Source organism: Bombus pascuorum, chromosome 16 (assembly GCF_905332965.1).
Source record: "Bombus pascuorum chromosome 16, iyBomPasc1.1, whole genome shotgun sequence".
Classification (NCBI taxonomy): Eukaryota; Metazoa; Arthropoda; class Insecta; order Hymenoptera; family Apidae; genus Bombus; species Bombus pascuorum.
This window is the reverse complement of record NC_083503.1, coordinates 4372663-4396169: the sequence shown is the minus strand read 5'-3', so window position 1 is coordinate 4396169 and position 23507 is coordinate 4372663. Positions and strand designations below refer to the sequence as shown.

The 23507-nt window shown below is 35.9% G+C and overlaps 1 protein-coding gene across 4 annotated transcripts in view; it reads right to left on the bottom strand.

Annotated features, from left to right (window-relative positions):
• Window positions 1-23119, bottom strand: part of LOC132915241 (fatty acyl-CoA reductase 1-like) — a 57668-nt gene extending 34549 nt beyond the window's left edge. The window contains exons 1-7 of one of the 4 annotated variants that reach the window (XM_060975036.1): window positions 22846-23115; window positions 6910-7226; window positions 6563-6810; window positions 6142-6325; window positions 5804-5989; window positions 5456-5710; window positions 5291-5385 (exon numbers count right to left, since the gene is read on the bottom strand). In XM_060975036.1, coding sequence (XP_060831019.1) covers window positions 5307-5385; window positions 5456-5710; window positions 5804-5989; window positions 6142-6325; window positions 6563-6810; window positions 6910-7226; window positions 22846-23091 — 1515 coding nt within the window. In that variant the 5' untranslated portion in view covers window positions 23092-23115 and the 3' untranslated portion in view covers window positions 5291-5306. Of the gene's footprint in view, window positions 1-5290; window positions 5386-5455; window positions 5711-5803; window positions 5990-6141; window positions 6326-6562; window positions 6811-6909; window positions 7227-20330; window positions 20473-20543; window positions 20799-20891; window positions 21078-21650; window positions 21835-22077; window positions 22326-22424; window positions 22742-22845 lie in introns of those variants that run through there. The other 3 variants (XM_060975032.1, XM_060975034.1, XM_060975033.1) reach the window with 3 other exon arrangements.
• Window positions 23120-23507: the final 388 nt, after the last annotated feature.

The following is a 23507-nucleotide window of genomic DNA, read 5'->3' as shown; positions in this document are numbered from 1 at the left end:
AATGGCGGGTTTTTCCCAAGAACAAGGACACCCATGAGCCAAATATGCAGGAGACTTTCTCCTCGCATTATGTGTATTAATATTGGCTAAAAACCAATGGGCATCGCGAATCGTTACCCTCACTATTCTACCTAAAGGTGTGAACAACGAATCCGCGTCCTTGGTTCAGCAAGGGTACACCCACACCGAGCTTTCCTCCTAAACAAGACGAGATGGGTCAAACACTGTTCACTGTTCTACTGCTCCTCAGACAGTCAAGTCTCTGCTCTTCTACTAAGCAGACAGTCAAGTCTCTGCTCTTCTACTAAGCAGACAATCAAGTCTCTGCTCTTCTACTAAGCAGTCAGTCAAGTCACTGTTCTACTGTTCATCAGACAGTCAAGTCTCTGCTCTTCTACTAAGCAGTCAGTCAAGTCACTGCTCTTCTACCAAGCAGACAGTCAAATCTCTGCTCATCTTTCGGTAAGCTAGTCTAATAGTTTCACACGATATCGGGATTCATCGCGTTAACCGGTATCCATTACAACATATTTCTATATACGTTCCAAGTGTTGTGAAAAGTGGCGAAATAAATAAAAATAAATAACTGAAGACTACAGTTATTTCAATATAACCACCCCTATTGTCGTAACTGAAATCAGGGGATCGCCCTGCTCGCGGTGTCGATCCGTAGATCGTAACGGGAATTTACGACTCCCGTTGACGCGCCTAACTGAGACGCGTCTCCCCGCGACTGGACGAACAAACATACTCTATCAATTTATATCTCTCTATTCAACATGCTGTTTGAATAAACTATAATTTATACCTGTTAATTCAGCGTACACTCAATTGAACCACCCCTATTATACTAACAGATATAAGGGGATCGATCAGTTCGTGACGTCGATTATCTAATCATAACGGGAATCTACGACCCTCGTTGACGCGCTATCATTCTATCGCGTCTCTCCGCGAACGGTCGAAACATAAAGAACATAGAGAATCTGTTCCTTGAAAGTTTCAGCTTATGCATCAACCATTCAATATACATTACTGAATAGTAAATAATTTTGTAATCTTTATTTAATTCTTACTACTTTGTATAATTTTCTTAGATTTTTATAATTTGTAATTAGAAACTTTTGTAATTCTTCCAATTCCAATATATATATGTCGGAGATGAAAGGACACCGCCCCCCCCCGTTGGAATTATTTGGAAAAGCCACAATACTGTAGCATCTACGAAATAACCCAGACACAGTCATTCGAAACTTGAGACAATGAGTTTAGGCTCGAGGCGACAACCGGTCGCCGAGCGTAGCCACGGTCACGGGATGAACGTTCCACCTAACAGAGATATAAAGTAACATAGCTTTCCTTTAAAGAATTGGCAGTACAAACACTTGATAATAAGACATTCCAACAGCCCCGCAGCTCGCCACACACAGACCCCATTCTTTGGGCCAGATGATCGCCAGATGCCGATGCATCGTTTACAGTTTATGTTCAGATAGCCTGAGGAACCGTTACAAATCTTGGGACTTGGTTAACTAAGGTCCTTCAGACTGACAAACAGTCTTTATTCTATCAGCCTGTAAGTCTGTCACCTATTGCGGGAAGTTATGGGAAAACCTGATTTGGTCACGTACGACGTTGCCTGCTAGGAACTCTCTCTCTAGGGCGGCTAGCATCCTTTTCTAACCGCCAACATAGAAATTGACCAATTAACAGCAGCGTCTATTTCTTTACATTTACATTCTTTACAACTTTACATTTTTTTTACAGGAGAAGCTCCGGAAGGTCATTAGAAAGAAAATTTATATCTTAGAAATTCGTGAGAAGTTGGATGTCGCTGCAAAATAGAGACACTAAGGTACGGAAGGCAGGTTTTTCGCATATAGAAAGAAATATAACGATTTTTCAGATAAATATTTAGGTTGACAAATGTAGACTTTGGAAAAATCTACAAAATAAGACGTACAAGGTTAGGAATCTTCCTTCTCTCATTCGTATGCTATTCGACATTCGTAATGATAAAAGGAGTGCTCTAATGAAATCACGCAAACGCGTTTTAAAATTTCGTGAAACTCTTCGTTTAGAAATTGCGTAAGTTACTGATTGATTTCTTTTTTTTTTTTTTTTTTTTATTTTTTTTTGGTTATTTTACAATTTGTCCTTGCGGACATTTGGTAAAGTGTTATATCTTGTTGGTGAAGAAAAAAAAAAATATAAATAAAAAATAATATAGCATGTGGGAGGCTACCCCCAGCGGGGTGCCAGCTTCGTTTTTTTTTCTAAGTTATATCTTTTATGAGGTCTATTGGGTGTTTCCTTTTTAGTCTTCTTGCGATGTTTGTTGTGTTGCACGTTTCAGCTGCCAGCTGGTTCGGGTGTGTTTCTATTCTTGTTCTGTATCTTGTTGCGAATCTGGTAATCTCCTCCTTGACCGTTGGTATTCCGAGGTCTTTCCTTATGTCCTCGTTTCTAACGTGCCACGGGGCGTTTACCATTGTTCTAAGGATTTTGGCTTGGATTGTTTCTATTTTGTTTATATGGCTCATTGCTGCTGTTCCCCATAGTGGAATTCCGTATGTCCAGATTGGCTTTATGATTATTTTGTATATTTTCAGTTTGTTTTCTGTGCTTAGTTTGGATTTTCGGCTTGTTAGCCAGTGCATTTGTCTCCTTGCTATCTGTATCTTGTCTATTATTGATTTGATGTGCTGTTTCCATGTGAAGTGTGTATCTATGTGAAGTCCAAGGTATTTGACTTGCCTTGTTTGTGTTATTTGCGTGCCGTTCAGGAAGATGTTTGGTGTTATCTGTTTTCTCAATGTGAATGTGATGTGGTTGCATTTGTTAGGGTTAGCTTTGATTTGTTTGTCTTGTAGCCACTTTTCTATTTTTGTGATGTGCTCTTGTAGTATTGTGGCTGCTGTTACAGGGTTAGTGTGCCTGACTAGCACGGCTGTGTCGTCCGCGAATGTCAGTATTTTGCTATTGGTAGTTGTTGGAATGTTGGCCGTGTATAATGTGTATAGTATGGGTCCTAGGACGCTTCCTTGTAGAACACCTGCTTTGATGTCTTTTGCTTCGGAGTGTGCGTCCTTGATTTTTACTGTGAAGGTTCTGTTGTTTATGTATGATTTTATTACTTGGTATATTTTTTCCGGGAATTGTTTCTTGATTGTTTGTATTAGGCTTTCGTGGTTTATTTTGTCGAAAGCTTTCTCTGTGTCCATGAATAGGGCTGTACAATATTGTTTGTTTTCTATTGTGTGTATTATTTCGTTGACAAGCCTGTGCATTTGTTCTATGGTGGAGTGTTTATTTCTGAATCCAAATTGATGGTCTGGTATTAGTTTTTCCTTCTCTATTATTGGTTTTAGTCGGGCGTATATTACTTTTTCTAGTATTTTGGAGAGCACGGGGAGTAGTGATATTGGTCTGTAGGATGTTGCTTCATGTGGGTCTTTGCCTGGTTTGGGTAACATTATGATTTGTGCCTGTTTCCATAATGCAGGATAATATTGTATTCTTAGTATTGCATTGAATATTATTGTAATTAACCGTATCGCTTTTGGAGGGAGGTTTTTCAATATTTTGCCATTGATTAGATCGATTCCTAGTGCTTTGTTGTTTTTTGTTTTTTCTATTATGTTTCTTATTTCTTGTGCTGTTGTTTTGGGTATGGTGTATTGCTTGTCGATTGCAGTGCTAGTGGCTATCGCGTCGTCGTCCGTATGGCTATTGTGGTTGCTGTTATTGATGTTGTGTGGTGTAAATGTGTTGCATAGGTGGATGGAAAATTCTTCGGCTTGCTCTTCGTTGCTTCTTGCCCATGTGTTGTCTGCTTTTCTGATTGCTGGGGCTGGTTTTATTGCCTTCTTTATTTTTTTTGTGGCTTTCCATAGTGAGTAGTTGTAGTTCTCGTGTGCAGATAGTGACTCTATGAACTTTGTGAATTCGTTGTTGTTGTGCTCTTTTATTTCGTTTTTTATTTCCTTTGCGAGTTTGTTTAGGTGTTTTTTGTTTTCTTTTGTTCTATGTTTTTGCCATTTTGCTTTCGCTTTTCTTTTATCTCTAATTTTTTCGAGGATGTCTGATGGGATTTGTTTTGTTTGTCTAGTGGTAGTTGCTGGTTTTGTGGTTGCCCGTGCTGCCTCTTGTATAGTTTTTGTAAGTGTTGTTACAGCTTGTTCGATGTGTTGGGGCGTTTTCAGTGGGATGTTGCAGTTGATTTTGCTTTCAATTATTTCTTTGAAGGTTTGCCAATTAGTGGATTTGTTGCATAGCGTCTCTGAGTTGTTGTAGAGTATTGGCTTGTTCCTGTATGTTATTATTATGGGTGTATGGTCGGAGCTAAGCTCGAGGCTGGATGCTATATTTATTTTATTTCCGTTTAATCCCTTTGTGACTGCAAAGTCGAGTAGGTCAGGGATTTTGCTCAGGTCTGTCGGCCAGTATGTCGGTCTTCCTGTGGATAATATATTGAGATTGTTTTTCCTGATGTGTTTTTCCAGGGTTCTGCCTCGAGGTGTAGTGATTCTTGATCCCCATGTCGTGTGCTTTGAGTTGTAGTTTCCTGCTGCGATAAACTTGTCGCCTAATTGTTGGAAGTATTCTTCCCACATTTGTGTTGTAATTTTGTGTCGCGGTGGTGCATATACTGCTGACAGCTGTAGACGGTTGCTGCTAGTTTGTACGGTAACGGTAGTTGCTTGTATGTTTTCTTTACTAACTTGGCTGTGTAGGTGGTGTTTAATGTCGTTTCTTATTATCACTGCGGTTCCTCCGTGTGCTTTTCCTGAGGGGTGCTTGGTATCGTATATGGTATAGTGCGGTATTTTTGTGTAGCTTTTTGTTGTGAAATGCGTCTCCGATACGAGTAGTATGTCTATGTTGTTGTGGTATAGGAATGCTTTGGTTTCAATGGCCCTTTGTTGTAGACCGTTAGAGTTCCAGGCAGCTATTTTTAGTATGTCCGTTTTTACTTTTTGCTTAGCATGGTTGTTATCAGTTGTATCATAGCTGTGATTTGTAATGATTGCTGCTTGAATGCTTCGTTTAGTTCGCTTATCGTTCTTGTTAACATGTCGGTGCTTTTGATGGATTGTTTTAATAGTTCTTTTATTTCTGTAGCGTCGTTGTCTGATTGATTTTGAATATAAATGCGGACATCCTTTCTAAGCAATGTCATAAATGAATTTCTTTAGAAATAACACGAATGAAACGACAAAATGAAACTGATAAGAAGCCCCTTCTTCGCAAAATTGTATTTATATTGTTTTTGTTTAAAGGAGAAAAACCTAACGTTCAAATGGTCAGTACTCAATACATAACATTATCCATAGCAACATTATGATACCAGATATTCTGGTGATCTGATTTATCCAGTACAACCTGAAATAACCGAAAATATATGTATTTATATTAGTTTCTATTTTTTATACTACGACACCTTTATACGCACCTTGATAATCGTTGTCGGGCTAGTGAGTTAAAATCTTCTTTTAGAATAAATTTCTTAATTCCCATCAGGTAAATGGCAACATACTTGTTCCAATTCATATCCTCCAAATCTAGTTTGACCTTATCGCTGTCGTTCAACATTTTTACTTTTCTCGCTAAGTCGGAACAGTTATCTCTTTGGAAAGTCCATTCGTGCAAGATGAAATATTGTAGCGATGTGAACAGCTTATTGCCATTTTTTAGAAGTTTCATCAATCTGAAATATTATTTTTGGTTATTATTACAGATGAAGACAGAGGCTATCTCCGAAAGCTTGTTCTCGTTGTTCGAGGATTGGTAGAATACTCACATTGGTTTACTACCTTGGAGTCTTAAAAATGTATCTATGACGAACGCAAGCAAAACATGTGGAATTACACTCCGAACATTGTGAATATATCTATTAGCTATCATTGGACAACCCGGGTACCATAGCGTATCCTTCATTGGGTTTTCTATGCTACACTTCACCATTGCATCTTTCATCTGACCCCATCTAGCCAATTGAAACAATTACATTTGTACAATTAATCGAATTACGCATAAAGTAAACTTTATTGCTATCCGAGTATCTCAGGAAACTGAAACTTTTGGAATACTCTAACAATCGAATCACAATAGATGAAAAAAATTCGTAATAAGTATTACGTAAAAGGGTATGCGTTACTCGTGCAGTTGTATACTTTAACTTCATGATCACGATGTAGCGTGACATGCCATGCAGTACATATTATCGTGTCGACTACGAAATCGACAGGCACTACATCCAATCTTGCATCTCTCCTACCTCGTATAGCTGTAGCACATCCTTTGCCAATTAGCAGATAAGTACCTGGTAGCATTACATTGGTTTAGAAATTATTTGTGATTTTCGATTAGCAGAAATGTAATGCTAAATAGATAGGAATGAATTCTCGTAATAGCGAGCAACAACAAATTTGAATTACAATAATGGTCATCTAGTTGAAAGCCTCACATTTAGCCACTCACAAACTAACCGATTAAATCCACTTTTGTGAAATGTATGGTGTATTGAGCAATTACTATTGAAGAATATCTATTAAAATACCTGTAATTCCAGAAATATTCTGTATCCAACCAGGATATGGTTCTTTCAGAGAAGCACCAATTATGCTTGGCCGTACTATCGCAACTGGCAGGTGTTTACTATTGCTTGCTACAATCTGCTCTGCTAAATTCTTACTGAATGTGTATGTATTTGGATAAGTTTTTAAAATGCTATTTTCTATTAGCTTTATCGAAGTTTCATCGAGTTTGTCACACATATCGATTACCGCTGAAGAATTCAAGCTCGTACTGCAAATTCAATAATATGTGAACATATTCTGCACGATATAATTCTAATTATAATATTCGTAAACCATGGAACTACGTTTGCGTATAATTCATTCTTACGTATAAACTTTTTCCTCAATCTCATCTAGGTTCGCATTACTATAAGCTGTGCTAACGTGGACGAAGCTAATTGGATTCTTTAGTTCGTTCCAAAGTTCGATGACACGCGCAGTACCTTTCGTATTTACATTAACAGCCACGTGTAACGGCTCGTTGAATCTCACAGTGGCCGCGGCGTGAAACACTATGTTTACTTTCTCTAACAACAGACTTCTATCTTCTCGTGAAACACCTAAATCTGGCAGACTCATGTCACCTTTCACGGGATAAACTCTGCTGAAAGGTGAGGGGTTCTTTGCTTTAATGCCATCATAAATCTGAAAACGAAAATTCCAGAAATGGGAGTTAATCAATTTGGCTCCTGACAGGCTTAAACATTGAAAGAAACAAGAATATATTTACGAACGGGATCATCCACGATCTTCTTAAATCTTTGTTCCAACGTTTCGTTCGTTTTTGGCCGAATTAGAATATAAATGGCAGCGATGCGTGGACATATGCGCATCAGTTTTTCCAGAAGACCTATTCCCACGAAACCAGTTGCTCCAGTCACAAGAATCCCATTACCGGCGTAGAATTCTTCGAGAGTATTCGTCTTATTCAACTCTTTATTGATCGCATTTTCTTTCCAGTCTTTATTGATTGCATCCATGTTCCAGGATCTGCACACTTTCAGTCCCAATATTTGCCACTGAATTATCAAATAGTAAGTGAACAAATGTTTAAAATAAGGTACAAAATTTGTTATAGTTGAGATTTTAAGCGTAAACAATCTTTTTCTAGTTTCCTTTGGCTTCTGTATGTTTTGTTTTATTTGTATTTGTGTAAATATAATAGTATGCAATGATTGGTAATTTGTGTGGAATATTTGCGTGGTTCGTGCGAGACATTGTTCGCTTGCATATAATACCACCTGGAGAATACTTAATACGTATATGATTTTTATGCGTGCGCGGGCGGAAGGGACGATGAAATCTGGATAAACAGTATTTATATGTGCTCTTATTTATTAATTATTTACGGAGGCAAAAGGTCTCATATTTCCGATATGCCTTTACAGGTTTCATTGAGTAAACAGGTTTAATCTATAATTGATGATTTTCCTTAGAAAATGTTGCGCAAGTTGGTTTGCGTCACTGAATGTCATAGTCTTCTTTTTTACGACTTACACGAGATAAGCTTTTGTCCGTATACCTTACGTGTAAAAAACAAAGCGCACTTTTTTGTTCTCCATTTTCATCTTACTTTAACTTTAGGAATGTGCGGTATTTTTTGATTATCCTGTTTATGTATATTATAATGCATTACATTCTATGTTATTTAGTTTTGTAATATGTTTTCTGTTTGATCTTTACAATACCATAGCTTTTATTATACATTGGTGTGTTATAAAGATTTGATACGTTAAATATTGTACACATACACCCATATTTATAGTACAAAAGTAAAGAAAATTATTATAATCAATTAACAACAATTTTGTAAAAACATCTGTTTTTTCGTCCAGTCGCTGGGAGACGCGATCGCGTTGAAGCGCGTCAACGGAAGTAGTAAATTCCCGTTACGATTATAATAATCGACACCACGAACAGGTCGATCTCCTTATTTCTTGTGGGATAATAGGGGTGTTTGTTTTGAAATAAAACTACAGTAGTCTACACTTCTATTTCCGATTCTTATCACTAGTTTCCGTGAATTCTTTTATATTTTTAATGTTTTGATGGGTGCTATTTCTAAAGCTTTTAAACTCATGAGTTAGACTTTGAAATTGTTCCATCAGGATAGCGATTAGCTCGTTTTGTTTAGCGGTACTCTTGTCAGTTGGGTTAATGCTGAGAGATATGACACTTTCAGCAGAAGAAGAGTCACTATCTTCAGGTCGTATTTCGGTTTTACTGTTCTGATAATGTAAGAAAGCCAGCTTACCGAAGTTCTTTGTGGATCCTTTTGTTGAACAAGGAGGTGACCGTGGTCCTTCGCTGTAGAATTCGTAGAGCTCCCGTTGAAGATCCCTATTGATGCGATGAATGGATCCAGGCAAGGATCGCCAATTTTATCGCGTCGGTTCGAGATTATTTCACGTTCCGCACGTAAGGCGAGGGATTCGTACTCCAATTATGATAGTTATTTCAAAATTTATTATAAAACTGACAGAGTAACGATACAGAATGTCATATTAACAGAACAGAATAGGAATGGAATGTCAAGTGCTGACTTGGCAGGATTTTTATTTCAAAGAATTGGTTTCTGTGGAGGGGTTATAGTTGGATGCCGTCACACAGGTATGCTGTTACTGCTTAATTGTAGTTTTGATGTATGTGGTATGCAAACTGGTATCAAAAATATTATTATCCTATAATCAGAGATCACCGCGACAACATCTATGTTTCCTGGCTTTAAATGCTGAACCGACTCGAGAACTTTCGAAGACCTGAAGGCTAAACAAATTAAAAAGAAATTAAAAACAAATTAAAGACATTAGAATACATATGAACTTCAAACAATAAGCATCAGTTCTTAAGCTACAGTAAGGCGAGGAGCTTGTAATGTCACATATCTATCTTTAAAAATGATATTACTATGACAAGACTATGAATGAACTGGAAATCACATTGGAATTCTTGTAGTCACATTATAAGGAGTAGCGTTCTTCACTGTAATTTCCTGCCACAGAAATTTACCGATTGTCCCTAGGATAAATTATTGGAAATAAAAGAAATCTGTGATTTAAATTGAATAATGATTTTAAAGAATAAATACGACGATATAATATTTACAAGTGGTATCATGAAATATTTGATAACAGTAATCATAAATTTGGTTAACTACCTGTTACGTTGCAAGGAAAAGGGACGTTTATTGAACTTCCTTTTGATATTTATTGTTATTCCGTAATCGAGATATTCGATCCTCGTTTCTTGTGCCTATAAAATAGTCATTTTAAAATAATTTAGAAACATACTTCATCTGTGATGTAACGTTGCACGCGATATGTCAAAATTCCAATCAAGTAACTGCAACGAAAGATTTCAAAACTTCTGCACACGTTATCGGATTCGTTCTAAATTTTAGATATACAGATGCACTATCTTGATACTTTTATCTTATAGCAATAAGAGCATTGTCCTCAGTTGTTAAATTCAACGTGCGTATTTTAATTGTTTAGAGTTTTAACAGCACGTAAATACTTTCGTGAGCTACTGTATATTTTCAAGATTCATGCTATAAAGTAAACGCGTTCATTGACGAGGGGTATCAACTCCTCTCTCTGCACCTGACCAAAACTCATCTGAAATCATAATCAGGTTGCTGCCACTTATACTCATACATACTCGTATAACAGGACTGACCAGTATTTCAAGAATAAATGTAAATGGATATGGATATCTTTTGATTTTACATTTACCTAATAGCTTGTCACTTTTGACACACTTCAGGACTGCTATTTAGTCTCGTTACGAATTTCGAAATAAGTACTGTTTAGAAAATTGCTCATCTCAAGTACCAGAGGAGAGTGCCACAGAATTCATAGCGCGTGACACTTAAAAATATAATCTCTACAATATTTACATGTTAAAAGAAAAATGATCCGTGCTGTGTAAGTTTTTGTCCACTTTTACCGAAAACAATTTCGTCAACTTATCATTTTATCGCGAACATATATATATTCACAATGAAACATTAGTTTATGAAAAATAAGATTCGCAATATTTCAATTTTCCTCCAAAAAGCATCTCTCTAACCAAAAGAAAACGATATTACTGCATAAAGACGTAACACGAAATAAACTAAAACAGACGTATCGTAGGATTGCGTTAACCAATTAAGATATCCACGATAAATGTAATTAAGAATCGACGTATCCAAAGCAGTCCTTCGCGATATGGTCAGTACGCATAATTCTAATATAAAGCACAGATACAGCTTCTTCATCGCAAGTTTTCTTGCACAATCATATGGTCACTTTTAACTTTCCACAGTGATTCTTTATTTTTGTTGATTATAAAGACAAAAAAATATAAATTCTTGCGATGACTGCTAACTGCTACGCGTATTATCGATGGCCTTGGTAGCACCGCATCCAGTCTTAACCATTGTTATTTAGCGATCGTTACGAATACTGTTCGTATTCGTAAAAGATTTGAAACTCTTATGATACATGATCATAATGTGAGACAAGATATATGTATTGATTTAGATACTTTGTTCTCAATCATGTTTTTTGCATATGTATTTGTATTTACGTTGTCAACGATTTTCCATCTTTCGAACGGTCAACTCTGTTGACCGGGTTTCCATTATAAGATCAGTCACCTACTTAACTTATACATACACACATAGTGTGACTATCTTCATTACAAGTTGTTGGAATAAACTATAACTTATAACTTGCTATATCAGTGTCACATTCGATTTAACTACCTCTGTTATCTTAACCGAAATAGGGGATCGATCATTTCGCGGCGTCGATTGTCTATTCGTAAAGGGAATTTACGATTCCCGTTTACGTGCTTCTTCGCGATCGCGTATCTCTGCAAGTGAACGAAACAGCGTATTTCCATGGGTTTTAAATGTCTACAGGGCAATTACGGACACAATATTACTCTACATACAAACATCAAATTAACATACCATTTGTGGTGAGCTAAAAGCTTATGTCTATTTAACAAGTTAGTAAAGGGAATCATAAAAGTCATTCCATATACAAACAGTCTGCAGCTCTACTTTCTGACGAAAATAGCATCTACGAAATCTAATTTCAACGCTAATCTTTCCATTTAAATATCCTCAATATTCTATACCTATACCATGAGTTTGCACTGCGCGTGATTTAATACCTTTGTTTTCTTGTAATTGTATTTAAATGTCTTTTAGAGGCTTTCATTTAATGTTTTGCTAAACTGGTTAGTTAAATTATTACAAAGTGTCTAAAATGTATTTATACGTTTATTTACCGTTACAATTCCGTGTCATCTATTTTCTTTTAATGCAAAAATTAGGAACATTCATCAGTCTTTAATACAATATATCATCGGTACAATATATCATTAATTTTATCACGACTACAGAAAAGAATATCCTCTTATATACAGACACTCTAATAAAATTCAAATTATACTTAATAAAATTTGCAATTCAAATAGTTCATGCGATAACGCTCGACGTAGCCTAGACCTGCGTAACCTGGATCTAAGCGAGATTGTGTCACGGTGGTGCTGCAAAAACCCATCGTTACGAACCAGGTGTACAAGTCAAACGCACAATGACATAATTGTTCACGGTAGTTGATCGTTATTTAATCGGAACTAGTTTTTACAAGCAATACAAAGAACCCTGCAATATAATTATGCATTTATGAATGTAAAGATCTCATAATTATAAAGAATATATATCATTACTATTAATATATATTATTATTATTACATATATACTTAATAAAATATTATTCCATAATTTACGTATAAACAAAGTTAAGAGTTTTACACATTACCGTTTACACACAATTTGGCAAAATAATGTTTAGAACAAAAACTAAAAAGCTTTCGATCGGCTGCAAATGTCAATGCATGAAATTTCCAAAAAATTGTTTTTTTGATAAAAGCTCAATGTAACTTTATACTACGATCTTGAAATGACCCGTAATGTCACGGTAATTCTAAGTAATTCTTGTTTATTCACATATTTGTGTATTACGCATAAAGTTCAAATTTTGATATAAGTATTACAATTAGTTTTTACCGATATTATAGCGTTGACATTTAATTAATTGCGGAACTCACTTAGTAATCATAATGCTAATCACGATCGTAACGATAACGTATATGATAAATACTCTGGATACGCTTATGTAGAATTATCTCCTATCGCGGAACGAAAAGTGGTAAAGATGGACATGGGATAGATATTGAAACCTCATGAATTTGTTATTTATATGTTTTCCTCCGTTGACATATTTATCGCAATTGACATTTGAATATTAACTTATCGTAACGAACAATAATAACGGAGAGAGGGCTCTGATAACGCGTGTTGAAGTGGTCATCACTTCCAAGAAAACTCTACATTTGGTCTTTAGCTTTCTCAAGCACTGAAGCTATCACCAGCGCATAGACAAAAGACTGCGTCAGAGGCAAACCATAAACTGTACAGAGGCAACGTTGGCTTTAGGGTTTTTCAGTCATAGGATAACACTGCTAGTGTGTGCTCATATCATATTCCGAATTTTGTATTTGCACTTTAGTATTCAAAATATATATTTTCTATCCTACAATTTATCCACGCGTTCCTTTGTATTCACATTCATCTAATAACCTCAACAACACGCAACTGATAGAAAAAGTTACTGGTTCTTGAAATACTATTTCATTCAGTAAATTCTTTTGTATTTCTAACGCCTGTTTATACCATATCAAGTTGTAATATATAGTTCGTGAAACGTTTATGCTCTCAGAAATGTGGAAAACTGCGCCTAGGACAATGTAACACATAAATTATATACAAATTACGATTACATAGAATATAATTTACCATTTCCTTTAAGTGATCAGCAGGTCATGAGTACATGAAAACCTCCGTAAGTACAGTGATACATACGATTACGAACTGCAGTTTTAGAAGTAGTGATGAAATATATTTAGAAATATTATTATCAAATCGTTGTATTGTACGTAAAGCACAATAAGCTTCACTTACCACAATTAATATAATATCATTTCTCTAAAAGTTAGAACAAGTGAGATTATTACTATAGAAAAAAGTACTATAATACGAAAATTATTTAGCATTTCCTCCGCGTACCTAAAAGAATAAAACACTTCCAACGAACGTAAATATATCATTCTGTGCATTGTAAAATATTGCGTAATTATATCGATCAGAGTGCAATTCACCGATTTCAATAATTTTCAAATACGTTGCCAGGGTTCATATCCTGAGTAATTTCATCTATACATGTAACTGTTGTTTGATTTTAGCTTTCGAAACATTTTTTGTCTTAATTAAAATTTAATAATTTTATTTTCATAAACATTATTTCGATACCTTTTACTTTGTTGTAGATGCAGTAGGCGTTAGGTTTGTGTGAGATTTGCCTCCAGTCGGGAACTTGTGTCCTCCCCTGTGCTATGACCTGCTGTGATGAGGTGTTATTATGAACAATTCGGATAAAGACGGCGTGGTCGGAAAATGTCATAGAGCGTAACATACCATAGGGAGAAGGTAGGCGTAAACCTCTGCGAAAATGGTAGGTCGATGATCGTAGTTCCTAACTGTTATTTTTTTTTTTTAACTGTTTTATTACCACAAAAATGTACATAATATATAATAATATTCAATCATAGTTTCAAAAGGAAGTTTGAAAGAAATTTGAATGGAGGGATGGGGAGGGGAAGTAGGGTAGGCTCATAATATGGAATTTTAGCTTCAGATATTTCTTAGTTTCCGAGGTATTACTAAAACAATTTCGGTATTACACATTGAATTCTGCCTATACTGTCTATGCTATGCAAATGAGGATTGAGAATACAGACAGTGAGAATTCAAGACCAGCGAAGAGCTATGTCGCATAAATGTTCTTGTATTTGGTGACATCTTATAAGTATAACTAAGAACTTATAACTAAGAACATTGTTGTTTCGTACAACTACAGCGACGTGATTATTACAATCACAGTGCAGATCTTAATTCTTGGTACCAATTTTCAATTTGCGAACTCGTCACTAATATAAGGCAGAAGGACGATACAGAGTTTATCAACCTATTAAATAATTTACGATTTGACGACATAACAATTCCTCAATAATAAATACTATGCGGGGGAAGGAGAGTTCCTCCAATTGCAGAGTTTGAGGATAGCGCAGCACTAAAAATATTCTATATAACTAAAAATAATATAAATAGTAAAATTAATGGACGAATATGATACAAAAATGAGATATCATAATTACGTTGTATATACATTACTTACTCAGTAGACAAGTTTCGCTAGATATGGAAAAGATTGAGCTTGGCTGAGCGTTCTGGTTGCTCGACCGGGAGTCATGGACCGGGAGTTGGAAGGGAGCTGTGAGTTTGGTCGAATTCCGATCCGTCGAACTTCCGATGTAACCAAGGTTACATTACGCAACCTTAAAGGCATACACGTGGAGATGCTGTGAGAAGCGGCGAGGTCCATCGCCGCTGGCACAGCAGAGATGGTGAAAAGAATGGACCCCACCCATGGCGCCTTTGCGATAATGGAAGGACGCATAGCGACACTATAGGCGGAGAACGAGGCGCTCTGAAAAGAGCTGGCCTCGCAGCGATCGAACGCAAGATGGAGGAGCTAGGCCCTTCGCTGATTCAGCTAATAGAGGAACGTCTCCAAAGCATAGAAAAAAAAAGTGAAAAGGAGGTGATCCAACCGGCGAACATACTTCCACGGGCAGAGGCGAAGATGCTCTTTGATTCCTACATTTCCAAAAATAAGTCGAAAGTCATCGACAGTTGATGAGGCTGCTATTCAATGAACAACATATTTGTGACATTACATCGTTCTTCTAATGACCGCTCCTTTGTTTCTATGCTCATTGTTACTTGTGCAGAGAAATATGTAACTAAAGCAATATACGAAATTTTCTTAGTTGGATTAGATTTCTTGGTTTGTTTAACATAATCTTTATATTAAAGGTGAAGGTGATCTTATGAAGGCTACTTGTTTGCAAACTGTCAACATTAAGCTAAAACAAAATTGTTATTATTTCTGTTCACAGCTGTTCCTTCAGCCGACGTCACTGATGCCTCGAAAACCTTCTGACTTTCAATGTAATGGTTCATATTTCAATTTCATAAAAAAGACATTTATAAACATTATGTAATTTTTCAAATTAATCATTGCAAATGTTTCTTATATTATTCCTTTATTATAGAATACTTTCTCTATCACGATTGAAAATATTGACTTTTCATATTTACAACTTGTAGGTGATTCGTACTATTCCGCTGCTAACATATTTATGTATTTCGTTGTTGTCCTTCGAATATTCAGTTAATTTAATACAGAAAGGTCAAGTATGCACATCAATATAAATAAAACATTCTGAGCAGAATAGTAAGGATGTTATGAAATTCAAATGAAGTCAGAAATAATTAGCAGTTACTCGCAATATTATTCAAATGGTATTCTAATCGTTATTTGAATAATGTATTTGAGTACATAACGATAAATTATTCAAATGATTAGACAAATTAACTCGCTGTGAACAATGAATAGTTATTATCCGAATAAAATATTCGACTAGACAGAATTTATACGAATAATTAGTGTCAATAAATATTTATTCCGAATCATTCGAATAACTCCCAAATCAGCTTTTAAACTACATCATATTTTAACTTTGGTGGTAGAAAAGTATCAAGTTACAATATGTCGTATTTACCGTAATTTTGGATAGCGTGTTGGATTCTGTCCCACGGAAATAAAAAAGGGTAGCATTGGTAATTGTCTTGGTAATAGTAGTAGTAACTTGGTAATAGAGTAATACTAGTTGCGCTATATATTTTTCCAGTCACCGAAAGGTAACCAGTAACCCTTATCTAAAATGTAATTTCACAAATCGTTTTGTATATTGAAAATAAATTGATATTCTACTACTTCGAGCACAATATTTGCCTAAATAAATAACAAAGTTTATCAGCTAAATGGTTATCACGTTAAAGTAAGTCATGCAATAAGTTGAGGGAACCAAGCTTTGAAAACGCATTAATTTCTGAACGAATGGAATCGTAAACTCAAAACTGTTACATTTTGTCTATATTTATCGAGTTGATGTGCCCATAACGGTCAAGTGCAACCCGCCTCATCAGAAGATGGGTGGGCCTCCCCGTCACCCTGCACCGACTACTTCCTTTTTCTGGGACGAGCTTCCTTTGCGTCATGGAGGTAAGAAGATCGGAGTTTTACTCTGACAACGCTACTGCATTGGGGAAGCGATCGTACCGGAGGATCGCCGGGATACGCGATTGGAACGGCGGCAGCCATGAAGAGCCGAAGACCGGAACATGCGCTGGGGAGAAAGAGGAGCTCAAGTTCTAGTTTGGAAGTAAAAAAACGGCGACGGCTCCGGGACAAAGGAGGACAAGCGCTGCTACCGTTGCCATACCAGTATCATCGGCGGCGGAATATAGCGGCGGGATGATCGGTCGAATAACTGCCGACCTTGGCGCGGAATTGCGGAAGAGGGTGCGTTATCTTGAGAATATGAGGCCGGTCGTCCCCAAAGGACGATGGAGCAGCAGACCAGGAAGAAAATAGAGAGAGGACGAAGACTTCGAAGGTCCCTATGAAGCGAAGGAAACAACTTCGTCGGGACCAAGAGGAGGATCAACAATATGATACCCGGGGCCTCAACGGCTATCATGGGATCCCATTCCCACCATCCCAGCACTACCAAACGGTGTCGAGCCGTCTTCGCTGTTGGGAGAAGAAGGAGTCTGACTGACTGACTAACCCTCGACTGACCTTTACTGACTGACTTTAACTGACTCTCAACAAAATTTCAACTAATTAACTGATTTTAACTGACTAGCTCTTATCTCTAAGTAGCAACCCTTATTTATACTAAGACTATTGGGGAGAAGGGGTAATTGTCACGTGACGGATTATTTAATGATAGCTCGGAGTTTTGGGACGTGATTACTTCTGTGGATGCTGTCATCTTCGGTTCTGCTGGTGTCCTTCCAGAATTCTTAGGGTTTCAGCTATGTAGTTTTCCTGGAATTATTATTCAAATTGCCTTTTTTTTTATTAGTTTTTGCTGATGGTAAGTCGTACCCTGCTGAGCACATGGTTAGCTTGCTTATGCCGGTACTTGATCCTGTGGCGCTTGCCAGTTGTTTGTCGCTGTCATAGCATCTCATTATTTCCTCTAAGCTTTCTATTTTTTTATTCCTTTCGGCTACAGTTGTGGCTCATGCTATTCGCGAATTACGACGTGTCCCTTTCACGGTTCACGTTACGGCTCGTATGGAGCGCGAGTCGTCACGCCAGTATTTACCTGTCCCAACTGACCTGATAATGATGAGCATGGAGAGTGCAATGTCACACCAGCGCTCTTCAAGATCAAATGTTAATAAACACCCAGATGATTATTAAGGTCCATTTTTCATGCATAACTTCTTTCTTATTTTTGGTTACTCGAATTTATTACGAACGAACATCAAACCTAATTTCATTCTTGACTTTCTTTTCTGCTTACTGCTTGCCACTCAATTTGTCTTTATATAGTTAGTTATATTGTTTCTGAAGAGGCGTAGTTTTAAAATGAAATCAGAGAGAATATTTCCTCTCTGGTAGTACTTATAAAAACAAACAAACGGGTTTTAATAGGTTCAAAAGCCGCTAGCTTCGGACGTTTAGTGTATAAAAGAGTATAGCGTATAGAAAACGAATTGTTTGGTTTAATGAGTTGATGCAACGACTCGAAAGCTGCTGCCAGGAGATTTCGCAAATGTCGGGAATCTTTAAAGATGTGCTTCTGTGAGAGAACGTGCCAAAGTGAGTGATGAATTGGAAATATATTGAACATATGCTGTGAAGCTAATGTCTTATTGACAACTGAAAAAGTAATAGTTTTTCAAGCTCTGTTTATTAAGACCTTTTTTTTGTTATGAAATTGCAAAAGTACGTGCCCAGCTTTCTTCTATGTCTTACATATGTATTCATAATGGTGCACATTGTATTAAAAATAATATTTGATTATCATATGAAACTCGTCAAAGTTTCATACGCATTAATGAACTGGTCTATTGCGAGTGTGCTGCAGGTAAAAGTCAGGCAGACCTTGTCATTAGTAAAGAGGCATCATAAAGCTTAATGTGATCTCCATTACGATCTTGTACTCGCTGACGTAGACATAATTCAATTTTTTGTGTATGACGTAGATATAAAGCCAAAGAAGTGGACCGGAAGTTGCTGTATTTAATGATATAGCAGAATGTATTGCGACACAGCGGCTGCCTTTTTTCTATTTCTTGGCGAGAAATTATCTTTCCTCGTGACTACTTTTAATCTCCTGTCTCCTGTGGAATACGATGTCTTCAATAGAAGTGAAAGTGCAATATTTAAAAAATTAGCAACTCCTGAAGCATTCTAAATTAAAATATTCATTTACCTCAAGGTAAAGATGTGATTGTTTACGTCCACCGCTGTGCACAAGATACAAAGAACATGGAGACTCTGTTCCTTGAAAGTTTCAGATTATGTATCAATCATTGAATATGCATTACTGAATAGTAAATAATTTTATAATCTTTGTACAGTTCTTACTACTTTGTATAAATGTCTTTAATTTTTGTAATTTGCAATTACAAACTTTTGTAATTCTTTCAATTATCTTCCAATATATGTACATACCGTGTATGCTTTTATATAGAATTTTGTACTAAGTAATTGAATCTCACAGAATTATATCGTTTAGTTTTGTTGTAAAATGTTACACGATAAACTGATTGTGAATAGTGATATTGAATAATATATCAAGAAGAATCTCGACGGAAGAAGGCAGAATACAACGATAAATGCAAGAATAATAATATATAACACGTATACAGCACGTGGTGACCCCTTCCATATCTACCCAGTGTCGAGAAGACACGTTCTTTCTATGCAAAATATTTTCTTAATCATTATATACCGAACGACGAGCGAGGGCTAATACATAACTTGACAACCTTGATAACATATGTTAATGTCAAGGTTATTGGAGGTGATTGCCCCATACATCACTTTTTATGTACACTATTTACTACTTGTTATGTGAAGTAATATAATATTAAATGTTATGTGAATGTCACGTCTGTTCCTTATTTCGTCAATGGTGTCATATATTTTAACGCCGATTGGTCAAGGAACTACAAGGTTTGTGAACAAACAATTCAGAAACCAAACTGAGCCATTTCAACTATCTTATTGTAAAGAATATTTATTTTCTATCATCATTGTTTATTTCTCAGAGAACTTTTCAATGATGAATTATTGTTGTTGTCGTATAATTATCTGTCAACCTTTGATTGGAGAAAAATGATATCTTATACGGAAAAATATTTATTTTCAGTGAGCAGATTTAATATACAAATTATTAGTAGTGAATATTATTATTTTTCTCTATATAATTATTTTGTTGTTTAGTATTACGTAAAGACATGCCGCAGAATTTTTATGTAAAAATGATCTTTAAACACACATTTTAAGATGATGTATGAACGTTCGTAGATGTTATTGTATTAGAAACATCGAGGAATAAAGATATTGTCATGTATGAATTGTTTACAAATCAGGAATCGTGTGGATATAAATTCATACATCCTTATTAAGCAATATCAGAAATGAATTTATTTACAAATGAAACGACTTGTGAGGCAAAATGAAAGGGATGATGTATCTCTTCTTCATAAAATTGTATTTATATTGTCTTTGGTTGAAAGATAAAAAAGTAACGTTCAAATTGTCAGTATACAAAACAAAATAGTATCCATAATAAAATTATTATACCGGATATTTTGCTGATCTGATGTATCCAGTACAACCTGAAATAACCGAAAATATATGTATTAATATTAGTACCTATTTTTGTATACGAAGATACTTCTATACGCACCTTGATAATCGTTGTCGGGCTGTTGACTTAAACTCTTGTTTTAGAATAAATTTCCTAATTCCCATCAGGTAAGTTGCAACATACTTGTCCCAATCCATATCCTCTAAATCTAGTGTGAACATATCGCTGTCGTGTAACATTTTCACCTTCCTCGCCAAGTCGGAAATGTTATCCCTTTGGAAAGTCCATTCGTGTATGGTGAAAAATGCAAACGATGCGAACAACTTATTGCCATTTCTGAGAAGTTTCATTATTCTGAAATATCATTTTTAATTATTATTACAGATGAAAACAGAAATTATCCCAGGAAGATTGTTCTCGTTGTTCGATGATCGATTGAATACTCACATTGGTTTACTGCCTCGGAGTCTTAAAAAGATATCTATGGCAAACGCAGGAAAGACAAACGGAATTACACTCAGAATGTTGAAAATATATCTATTAGCTACGACTGAACAACCTGGGTACCATATCATATCGTTCAGCGGGCTTTCTATGCTATATTTTACCATAGCATCCACCATCGGACCAAACCTTGTCAATTGGAACATTTACATTATTAGTGTTAGGAAGATGATACAGTTACACTGTACATGTGAATGTGTGTGTAAGCGTCAGAGCGCGTTCAGGTTTGAGTTGAGACAAAGGACGTTTGGCAGTTGTTAAGAAGCATCCAGAAGGGTCGGTTAAGTGTCGAGTGTAGAGAAAGTGCGGAGACGCGTGCAAGTGTGAATCGAAGAATAAGTGAGAAATCCTTCTTGTAATAAATATAATATTATTCTAATATTACACCCCAGTGTATATTCAGTGTTCCTTCAACATTATTTCGGCACTAAAGATCCATATTTCTTACAATTACAATTAATGGAATTACGCGTAAAGTAAGCTTTATTGTTATCCGAGTATCTCAAGAAATATTATGCAATTTCAATAAATATTATTTATATCTTTATTTTTCTAAATTGAAGTATTGGTAGCAAAAGTCGACCTTTGTTTTCTACATTTGTTCGCGCTTTCATTGTCCACGTTACTTAAATAAACTGAAGCTTTTGAAATACTCTAACAATCGAATCACAATAGATGAAAAAAATTCGTAATAAATATTACCCAAAAGGGTATGCGTTGGTCGTGCAGTTGTATACTTTAACTTCACGATCACGATGTAGCGTGACATGCCATGCAGTACACATTAACACGCCGACTACGAAATCGATAGGCACTACATCCAATCTTGTATCTCTCCTACCTCGTACCACTGTTGTACATCCTTTGCTGATTAGAATGTAAGTACCTGGTAACATTAAATTGGTTTAGAAATTATTTGTGATTTTCGAATAGCAGAAACGTAGCACTGAATAGAGTGGAAAGAATTTTCGTAATTGTGAACAACAACAAACTTGAACTATAATAATGATGATCCAGTGGAAAGCCTCTCATTTAGCCTCTAACAAACTAACCGATTAACTCTACTTCTATTACTGTGAAATGTAAGGAGTATTGAACAATTATCATTGAAAAAGATTTATATAAATACCTGTAACTGCAGATATATTCTCTATCCAACCAGGACATGGTCCTTTCAAAGCGGCACCAATTACGCTTGGCCGTACTATCGCAACTGGCATATCTTTGCACTGGCTTGCTACAATCTGCTCTGCTAAATTCTTACTGAATGTGTATGTATTTGGATAAGTTTTTAAAATCGTCTTTTCTAGCAGGTTGATGGACGCTTTGTCGAATTTGTCACACATATCGATCACTTCTGAAGGACTAAAGTCCGTGCTGCAAAGTCAAGAATAAGTGAACATATTCTGCAGGATATAATTCTAATTATAATATTCGTAAACCATGGAACTACGTATGCGTATAATTTATTCTTACGTATAAACTTTTTCCTCGATCTCATGTAGATTCACATTAGTATAGGCTGTGCTGACGTGGACGAAGCTAATTGGATGCTTCAGTTCCTTCCAAAGCTCGATGACACGAGCAGTACCTTTCGTATTCACATTAACAGCCACGTGCAATGGCTCGTTGAATCTCACAGTGGCCGCAGAGTGAAACACTATGTTTACATTCTCTATCAACAGATTTCTATCTTCTTGCGAAAGACCTAAATTCGGCAGACTCATGTCACCTTTCACGGAATAAACTTTGCTAAAAACTGCGGGATGCTTTGCTTTGATGTCATCGTAAATCTGAAGACGAAAAAATAAAATAAATAAAATAAATAAAATAAATAAAATCAATTTGGCTCCTGACAGGCTAAACAATGAAAGAAACAAGAATAATAATTACGAACGGGATCATCTAGGAGCTTCTTAAATTGTTGTTCCACCGTTTCGTTAGTTTTTGGACGCATTAGTATAAAGATTGCAGTAATGCGAGGACACATGCGGGTAAATTTTTCCAGCAGAGCTTTTCCAACGAAACCGGTGGCTCCAGTCAGAAGGATCCCACTACCGGCGTAGAATTCCTCGAGGGAACTCGTCTTATTCAATCCTTTAGTGCTCCCATTTTCATTTGTTTCTTTATTGATTGCATCCATGTTTCAGGATTCTGAGATTTTTTTATATATTACTTTCCAAAGAAATTTACGAATAATCTTCTGGAAGAGAAACATAATTCATCAATAATGTTTTTGTTTTGCACGAATCAGATAATTGCGTTATGTCAATGACGCTTCCATTGTAATTTAAAAACATTTCTTCTACATGGTAGACATTAATTTAAAAAAGCGAAAAGTTAAAGGGGCTATTCAAGTAGTAAATACAATTTTTCATGTCTCTATTCATTAATTTGTATTATTACACATTACTTTAAGAGAGGATATCTTAATTAAAACTTCAAGTATAAGTTTAAACAATCTTTTTGTAATTTCCTTTGTCTATTTCATTTCTTATTTTAGGTGTATGTATGTGAATATTGTAATATGTAGTGATCAATAACTTGCGTGGAATGTGT